General features: G+C 43.9%; 1 protein-coding gene across 1 annotated transcript in view; it reads left to right on the top strand.

Moving 5' to 3' along the window:
* Window positions 1-1,265: 1,265 nt before the first annotated feature.
* The window catches only part of LOC107297389, a 44,988-nt gene continuing 36,464 nt past the window's right edge, over window positions 1,266-9,789 (top strand). Inside the window, exon 1 of the mRNA XM_029286304.1 lies at window positions 1,266-1,484. Coding sequence (XP_029142137.1) covers window positions 1,320-1,484 — 165 coding nt within the window. The 5' untranslated portion in view covers window positions 1,266-1,319. The remainder of the gene's footprint in view (window positions 1,485-9,789) is intronic.

Here is a 9,789-nt window from a genome sequence, read left to right as displayed (position 1 = left end):
TCCGACTGCAGAGGCGAGGCTGAGCAAGTTCCTTTCCTTGAATCGGGCGGGGCGCTGCGATCCGCTCGGAGTTGTCCCGCTTCTTCTGCGGAACCTGACTTGGTTTCAGGCACAGGAAGCGTCCCTAATCGCGGCAGGGTCACTGGCCCCGAGAATGCTGGCGACGTTCACCAGTTTGCTCGGCCCTCCGTTATCAAGACATTTTTCTTTTTCTTTTGAGATCCCTGGTCCTGATCCCTGGTCCTTCAGCCTTTCCCTCTCTGACAGCGGTAGTCCTAGTACCTGAATGCGGGGTACATGTGGGAAATCTGACAGCCGCTCTTTGAACTGGATATCCTGGGATCTAAAGCGAGAGGTTCCGTCTCCAAAGACGCTATGCCCAACAGTTATTTTGAGTGTTACGCCAACCCTCGTTTGCAGTAATCCCCGTCATTCACCCCTTCGCTCATCACTTTCGTTTCCTACATTTAAGTTTCGTTCACGAAAAAAAGAAACATCTACGCCCCGAAATTGTCTCCACCCTCTAACTGTTAAGGTAGTCTATGAAAATACTTTTTAGGACCCCCCCAAAAGTATATATTTAGAGTTAGAGAACTTCGATTAGTAAGAATAGTAAGTAAAACGTTATTCTGCACATTTTATTATGTTAAATGTATTCCAGTACATTTACAATAGTTTCCATGAAAGGTGGAAGTTTTTACAACATAAATATCTATTTTGTTTTACTCAGATACAAAATACTCGGTTACTGTTTTCCATACAATAATTTCACAATATTGAATATGATTTCATTTCAATTGTTTTTATTTCAATTCAGCTTTTATATACGTTATCTGAAAGTACATGTCTGAGAAATCTGACTGTACACCGTCTAGTCCACCTTAAGTCCACCCTCTGGAACGAACTACCCCCCCCCGAGATCCGGATGATTCCGGATCTCCTTACTTTCCGCCGCGCCCTCAAGACATGGCTTTTTCAGCAAGCGGGACTGACCTAGGGAGGATTTTAGGTAGGGATGATTTTAAGAAAATTTTAATTGACACACAGCTTCCAATATTTGGCTTTTAATTTGGTTTTATGGGGTTTTTTGTTTTTTGATGTATTTTGTTTGTATCTGTTTTAATATGCTGTGCACCGCCCTGAGTCCTACGGGAGAAGGGCGGTATATAAATTAAATTATTAAATTAAATTAATTAAATTAAAGAGCTTGTGTGGTGACATCAGAGAGTGTGTGTGTGAGAGAGAGGGGGGGGCAGTAAGATAAATAGAGCTGGGTGGCTCATCCCAGTGTAGCACAAGTGGACTGCCTGAAGGAGAAAATGGAGCTGTATTCCATCCCCTCTAAAAAACTTGATGGATATATTGGTATGACCCTCCACCCCAGCGAGGAGTTTCAAGAGAATGTCAGCAATGCTGTGGACAGAATTTGTTCTTTCCTGAAAGAAGACTGTAATCTGAATGCCAGAGTGATCAAGACAGTAAAGGTGAGCCTTGCTTGATCTAATAACCCAACCCTAGTAAGATGACTTCTCAGATTGAGTGGCACTGGCTCTTTTAGGCCATTGCACCAACTTAGTTACAGGGTATCAAGTTCCCAGCCCTCTTTCCAGACTGTGAGTTCAAATATATATTGCCTGCCTTAATAAATGTGGATGCTGAATTTAGGAAATAAATGCCAGACTTCATGGCAGTGAGACTCTCAGGAAGTGACATGAATGCTGGTTCAGAGGGGGGATCTTTTGGATGGGAGCAAGAACACTACTTGCTGTAAAGAATGTGAAAGAGGTCTCCTTGTGGTGTTATGTTATATCCAGTGACCCTGAAACTGGTCATTAACCATATTCTTATGAAAGGTATTGGGCAAACTATGGATTGACCCATACACTTCTGAAAGGGGAACGCTAACAGGCAGTAAGCAACAAGTAACAAATTACTCAAACCCCTGGTTTATGATTGCAACCTGATACTTTATATAGCAATCTCTTGAAGAGAAGGAGAAACTGACTAGATTTCCCTTGCTCACTTTGTATGAGCCACTAAGGATCCCTAGAAAAGTTCTGCTCAAAGGGTCTACTGGACAGTTAAAGTCCAGGGGGCAGGTTTTTCAATTGTTTTTGTTCCTCTTGATATTTTTCTTTCCTTTTCCCATCTCACAGAATTGATAGATATTTTGGATTTTATAGCACTTAGCACTAGCACTTAGTGTCATGGTTCCAATAGATGAAACCCTTCAAAAGAACTTCGGGGCATTGTTTTCCTTAAAGAGTTTTTTATTTGGGAAACAAAGTATCGGCATTACATAGTTGAACCCAAAAACTAAATTCCCCTCCCCTGGATACAAAGTAGCAAAGTACAATTCCCACCTCCAATAACCCAGTCATAAAGCACAATCCCCAATTAGCTTAAAGTGTGGGCTTTCTCCCCAGCTCTCCAGCCCACCAAAACATTATCAGCTCTGGACCCAGTTTGTCCTTGGGTTCCCTCGGCAGAGTTATTATTATGGCTAACTGAGCTCGCATCCCAATCCCCCCTCCCTGCACCAACTAATTCTAAAAGCAATGGAAAGGGAATAGAGAAAATGGCTGCATTTCCATCTGTTGTCAGAGCAAGAACATCCGATGTTAGCAGCATTGACATCCGCCCCCCCTTACAAAAAGGACAAATCCTATAATGCAAACAAAATCATAAGTTAGGGGTTGCCTCTTGGTTTATTAGGGTGTTTCTTATAAAACTTATTAATGAGTCTATCAGCTTTTACATCGCTAGATTTTATCCAGGTGGCCTCAGACAACAGATACCCTTTCCATTGCATTAAGTACTGTAGCTTCCCTTTAAAAAGTCTAGAATCAAGAATACGCTTCACTTCATAATGAGTCTGTCCTGCTACCAAGAGAGGTCCAGGTGCCTTCATAGGGGGAGGTCATAAGGTGGAATCCCAAAAAGGTTTCAGCAGGCTACAATGGAACACAGGGTGGACTTTTCCTAAGAATCTGGGAAGCTTTAATTCCACTGTGACCGGGTTAATGATCCTTACGATGGGGAGGAGTCCTAAGTATTTCAGTCCTAATTTCTTACTAGGTAACTTAAGCTGTAAATATTTTATGGACAAATAAACCTTTCCCCCAATTTGGAATGTCCTTTGAGGAGCTCTCTTTTTATCTGCTTGCTTTTTATATTTATTTTATTTATTTATTTATTAATTAAACTTTTACCCCGCCCTTCTCCTTACGGACTCAGGGCGGCTAACAACCTAATAAAACACAAATACACCCCAAGACACTCCTTAAAACCCAATTAAAAAGAAATATTTGAATTGGCTATAATTAATTAAAAATGTTTAAAAACCCCACTAAAAAATTTCCCCTTAGGCCAGTCCTGCTTGCTGAAATAACCATGTCTTAAGGGCGCGGCGGAAGGAAGGGAGATCCGGAATCACCCGGATCTCTGGGGGTAGTTTGTTCCAGAGGGTGGGAGCTCCCACTGAGAAGGCCCTCCCCCTGGGAGTCGCCAGCCAGCACTGTCTGGCTGACGGCACCCTGAGGAGACCCACCCTGTGGGAGCATACCGGCCGATGGGGGGTAATCTGCGGCAGAAGGCGGTCTCGGAGATATCCAGGTCCGATGCCATGGAGCGCTTTGAAGATGATAACCAACACCTTGAAGCGCACCCGGAAAGCCACCGGCAGCCAGTGCAGCTCGCGCAGCAACGGTGTTACATGGGAGCGACGAGTCCCTCCCAACACTGCCCGCGCGGCCGCATTCTGGACCAGTTGAAGCCTCCGAGTGCTCCTCAAGGGGAGCCCCATGTAGAGAGCATTACAGTAGTCCAGGCGGGAGGTGACGAGAGCATGGGTGACTGTGCGCAAGGCGTCCCGGTCCAGGAAAGGCCGCAACTGGTGGATCAGGCGTACCTGATAAAACGCCCCCCTGGTCACGGCCGACAGCTGGTCTTCCAGTGTCAGCCGTGGATCCAGGAGGACCTCCAGATTGCGCACCCTCTCCGAGGGAGCCAAAATTTCGCCCCCTATAGTCAGCGATGGAGTCAGCTGACTATGCCGAGGCGCCGGCAGCCACAGCCACTCAGTCTTGGAAGGGTTGAGCCTGAGTCTGTTCCTCCCCATCCAGACCCTTACGGCCTCCAGGCAACGGGCCATCACGTCAAGGGCATCGTTGGGGTGGCCTGGGGTGGAAATGTACAGCTGAGTGTCATCAGCGTACTGATGGAAATCCACCCCAAAGCCACGAATGATCTCCCCCAGCGGCTTCACATAAATTTTTATATGCCTCAGAAGCCTTTTGAAAGCAATTTTCGTGGTTCTCCAGACCTCTTTCCACCCCCTCACCCACTGGTCAAGTGTTTGGGAAGTGGAGGGTCCCTGAGGATATTCGGGTATTGGGCTGAACTCTTTTCCTGTGGCCACTTTAAAAGGCGTGAAACCAGTACTGCTGTGAACAGAGTTATTGTAAGCCACCTCTGCAAAAGCGAGGAGGTCAGTCCAGTTTGTCTGCTGATAATCCACATAGCATCTGAGATACTGCTCCACCATTGAGTTCGCAGATTCAGCCGCCCCATTGGTGGACGGGTGAAAAGCCAACGACAGTCCTTGAGATGAGCCAATTTGCTTAAGAAAACCCCTTCAAAACTTGGCTGTAAACTGCACCCCCCAGTCTGAGATTATACATTTTGGTGCACCGTGCAGTCTGGAGATGTGCTTCAGAAACATCTTGGTTAGTCGCTGGGCAGATGGGAGCCCCTTGCAGGGAATGAAGTGAGCCTGCTTTGAAAACAGATCTATCACAGTTCAGATAATTGTATTCCCCCTGCTTTCAGGTAACAATTTCCATAGCAATTTCTTCCCATGGTTGGGAAGGGTCAGCCACCATTGTAATAGTCCAGGGGGTTTCCCTGGGATTCTTTTCATGGTGGCACATACAGCACAACTCCTGACATAGTTCTCTATGTCCCATTTCAAACCCAGCCACCAAAATTGCCAGCGGAATAGATGTAGTGTTTTTAAATATCCAAAGTGCCCAGCCTGCTTTACATCATGGCCGTGCCGGAATGCATTAAGGTGGAGGGTTTACAACTTCCCCCCTTTTACCAAACCATCCCTGCATGTTAGGGAGGTTTGATTGTCTTTGAACCATTGGTTGTTGAGGAGCTCCTGTTTTATTTTCTTTGCCCCAGGATCGTCGGGGTTTGGGGCTTTTGAAGGTGGGACTCTGCACGGCGTTAGTTGAGAAGCAGTTTGTGGAGTAGATATAATTGCTTCATTAACCTCTTCACATTGGCTCTTGTATTGGGGCAATCTGGATAAAGCATCAGCCAAAATGTTTTTTTCTCCAGTATGTACTTTAGGCTGAAGTTAAATAGGTTAAAGTATTGCGCCCATCGTACTTGTTTCGGGGACAATTTTCAGGGAGTTTTCAGTGCTGTGGTTTCCCCCCTTCCTTCCTAGTTCTTAGTAATTCAGTGAGGGGTAATGCAATTTCAGCAAAGGAGGGGATGAACTGTCAATAAAAGTTGGCGAATCTTAGAAAGTTCTGAAGCTACTTGCGTGTCTTTGGGGGTTGCCATTCAATCACGGCTCTCACTTTGCCGGGGTCCATTTCAAAACCCTCACTGGAAATTCAGTAGCCAAGGTAATCTAATCAGGTCTGATGGAACTCACAATTTGATAGCTTAACGTATAGCTTGGCATTCAGCGATTTCTTTAACACTTCCCGCACCAACTTTATGTGGTCAGCCACATTTGTGCTGGATTGGTGACCAGGACTCAGGGGACAGTATCAATATACAGATGGCCCCTCTGTCTCTGGTCACTTGTAGGCCTATGAATGAAGGGTCATGAAAGGACAGCAAAGAAACATGCAATGTTCTAAACCCAATCAAGAACATCTGACATCTTGGGACAACACCCACAACACCCAAGACTGAACATATGGTCTTGGGGAAACTCCCTTGAGAGAACATATTAGCTACTTCTGCTTTTCTTTTCTATAGTGTGCCAGCCTTAAAGGGCTAAGTCTTAAACTTATGTGTGCCAGCCTAGCTGGGTGAATTGCTTATGTAACCAAAGTGACTATAAAAATAAGCTTTCTTTGGTATTTGGGGCTTTTTGGGTCTTTTGTACAGAAGCCCGTCTCTATTCAGTTGAATAAACACATAAACCTGAAGGCAATTTCTAGTTTCCTGTATTTCTTTAACCAGCAAAACCTCAGAACCTGCATATCAGTATATCAGGATGTCTTCAAGATACACCAAAACCCCTTTGTATAAATGATTATGTAGCACCTGATTGATCAACTTCCTTACTCAGTAATATGCCTCTCTCAGGTCCAATTTAGTGAAGATGCTCCCTTTTGCCAAATGGTTAGTAGGTCTTTCAGAAGGGAGAGGGGGTACTTGTTTTTCATGCTTACAGTGTTTAACCCCTTATAATCCACGCAGAGATGAAGCAATCCATCTTTTTTCCCCTTAAATAACACCAGAGCCCCCACCTGAGAGTTGGCCCGTTCAATAAATCCTCTTGCTAGGTTCTTGTTTACATATTGCTGCAGTTCCTCCATTTCAAGGGCATCATAGTGTACATCCTTGGCCATGGGAGTTTGGCTCCCGGTAACAGTTCAATGGAGCAGTCATTAAGCCGAAGGGGAGGCAGGATGTCGCATTCCTTTTTGCTAAAGCCCTCTGATAGGTCCTGGTACTTGCTGGGGATGAGTGGCTCACCTGGTTGAGACAGAGCAGCTATTTTTGCTAACTCGTTAGGTGAGCTAAACTCTCCGGTAACCTCGGTCGAGTTAAGGGGGGCTTGGGTCCTATGGGTAATCTCACAGTTCTCATTCCCTTCTCCCAGCAGATGAACGGCTTCCATTTGTCTAACCAGGCTAGCCCTAGGATCACCGCTTCAGTCATTTTCAGAGCTACCATGAAACAAATGAACTCCCAGTGCTCACCTATTTCTAAGCATATGGATTCAGTTAATTGTGTGACTAAAGTTCCTCCCATTAAAGAGCCATCGGCTTGCTCAAACCTTATGGGTTTGGAGAGCAGCCTTGCTCGTATGCCCATTTTCAGGGCAAGTGGCAAGCTAATAATGCACCGGGAGCATCCTGAGTCCACTAGTACTTTCAGATCTACCTGTGTCCCGGTCTTAGGGACTATGAGCTTGGCAGGCAGAGAAAAAGGTGGAACGGGTCGACTCACCATCGGGTCGTTCTCTCCTTCGTCGTCACTGTTGTAGGAGGGCAGAGCAGCAGCAAGTCCAGTTTGGTCCTTGGCAATCTCCTGCGTGGGCAACATGACTTGGGCAACGGGTTCCTGCACGATCCAGTTGGATTTCTCTTTTGCCGGCTGCTGGGCTGGTTTCTTCCTCACTGGTGGTCCCGGTCTATTCTGCTGTTGAGGGTAAGGGACTGGGCAACTCACAGCTCGATGTCCCTGTTGTCCATATCTGAAGCACTTGATCGATGGGCCTGCAGGTGGCTTGGGATTTTCAGCGGCCACGACGGTTTGAGGCTTTTGGGGGGTGTCAGCTATTTGGGTTGGTCTGGCCTTGGCCCGGCTTCTTGCGGTGGTGGCTTCTTATAGTGAGCAAGCTCGACATCCAGCCTTACTGCTGCCTGGTACCATTCTTGCAATTGATTAGGGACCACTCAATAGACACAAGCCTGGGAGAGGTGATCATCCAGTCCCTCCAGAAATGGAGGAGGATCAGCAACAGATGTCGCTTAATTACAAACTTATACTTGAAAAAAATTCTTGGAGCCACCGAGATAATCAAATCTAGACTGAAAAACCAAGGTGCCAGCTTAAATCTACAAAGCAAAACCCTGATTGCAACTAAAGAACCTACAACCCAAAAGACAACAGAAGCAGAAGAAAGTAATACCAAGATGGAGGGCTTTAAAGATCAACAAGTACAGCTTACTGAAAACTTAGACAATCAAATAACAACTACAAAATTGGACATGACTTTCTATTTAAACCAGAAGAAACCTGAGGAACAAGAAGACCAGATCGAATTGAGGACAACTATACTAGAGCAAATATGGGGATCTGAGCCACTAGGGCGACAACTTAATGATTATGAATGAGCCAGTTCCTCTAGAAAATTGATAACTAGATGGTCTCCTTCAATTCAAGTAACATGCACAAGAATGAAGGGAGATCTATCTGATGATTTAAAAGCATTGGTATGGAAGCCTGGTTGGCATAAAAAGAAAGCTAGAGTTAGGTTTAAAAAATGGGGTCTTTTGATTTATTAGAGAGGATCCTAAATTCTTAACTAATGGGCTAAAGGGAGATTTTGATATGAGGGGAAATTTGATTATTAGATTTAAAAATTGTTGGAAAATAATAAAAAAATAAGGGATTAATTGGCTTAATATTGAGGATTTAGACTTATAAGGGAAATAAAAACTAAATATTAGGAAATAGCTTTGAATTATTGTTTAGCCCAGACAATACAGATGATGGACTTGAGATAATAAAGGATACTCCATTATTAAGTAGTGATGTACTAGGATGAGAAATAGAAAATGTTTATGAAATAAAATAAGAATATATTTAAGTAAGTAATATGTGTATTTTAGATATTATAACTTTTATGTAGTGAGACAAAGGAAATTTGGCTTACCCAAAATTCAAATACTATGGATATTAAAGGTTAAATTGGAGTACTGTAATTAAAAACTAAAAATTAGGTAAAACTTAAAAACAGGATATGGATATGTATAAGCAAAAACATATTGATAAATGTGATAATGAAGTTTTAACTGAGTTTGATACAATTAGAAATTTATTAGCTTAAATATGATATAGCAGTGATGGCGAACCTTTTAGAGACTGAGTGCCCAAACTGCAACCCAAAACCCACTTATGCATCGTCGGGTGCCGGGTGGGTGTGGCCCATTGGGTGGGCGTGGTTGCAGTGGTAACAGCAGACTGTTACCACTGCAACTAAAAAGTTCAATCAATCAATTCCAATTTTGCAAGATCTTTTTTTTTGTGAGAAGTTGAAATTGATTGATTGATTGAACCTTTTTTTTTGTACACGGAGACGGAGGCCTAAAGCAAAAAGGTTTTATAAAACCCAGCTGAAGGCCTAGGACTGGGGCGATAGCGCACATGCCCACAGAGAGGGCTCTGAATGCCGCCTCTGGCACCCGTGCCATAGATTCGCCACCACTGTGATATAGCAAATATTAAGGGAAATAGAGAAGAAATATTTGATGATGTAACCTGAGATATATACTAAAGATTTTGTTATTGAACTATTGACCAACCCAATCACCACGTTGTTTTCCAAATACTTAAATGTAAAACTGGAAAACCAATAAAATATTATATATATAAAAAAGATTTATCAAGACCTTAAATCAGTAATATCATAGCTTGAGCTAAGACCCTGGATCACAAGGCTAGTCACCTGGTATAAGGAGTTAGACTACCGTGGTGGTGCAATGGTTAGAATGCAGGAGTGCAGGCTTAATTCTGCCCACTGCCAGCAGTTTGATCATCATCCACTCAAGGTTGGCACAGCCTTCCATCCCTCTGAGATCAGTAAAATGAGGACCCAATAGATGGGGGGGGTTCCTAAAAGTCCTAGACCCTCTAAAGCACTATGGGGCAGTATATAAGCCTAAATTCTTGCTATTGATATGGTCATGCACATATAAGGGAAGCTTTTTGACATGACTAACAGAATCTGAAAAGACATTTCCTCAAAACAACAGAATTGACCTGTTAAGAAGGAAAGGAATATCTTTTTAATTCACTTCTAGAAGA

The sequence above is a fragment of the Protobothrops mucrosquamatus genome, unplaced genomic scaffold, assembly GCF_001527695.2.
Source record: "Protobothrops mucrosquamatus isolate PMUCROS unplaced genomic scaffold, P.Mucros_1.0 scaffold3278, whole genome shotgun sequence".
NCBI lineage: Eukaryota > Metazoa > Chordata > Lepidosauria > Squamata > Viperidae > Protobothrops > Protobothrops mucrosquamatus.
This window is presented reverse-complemented; position numbering and strand designations above follow the sequence as displayed.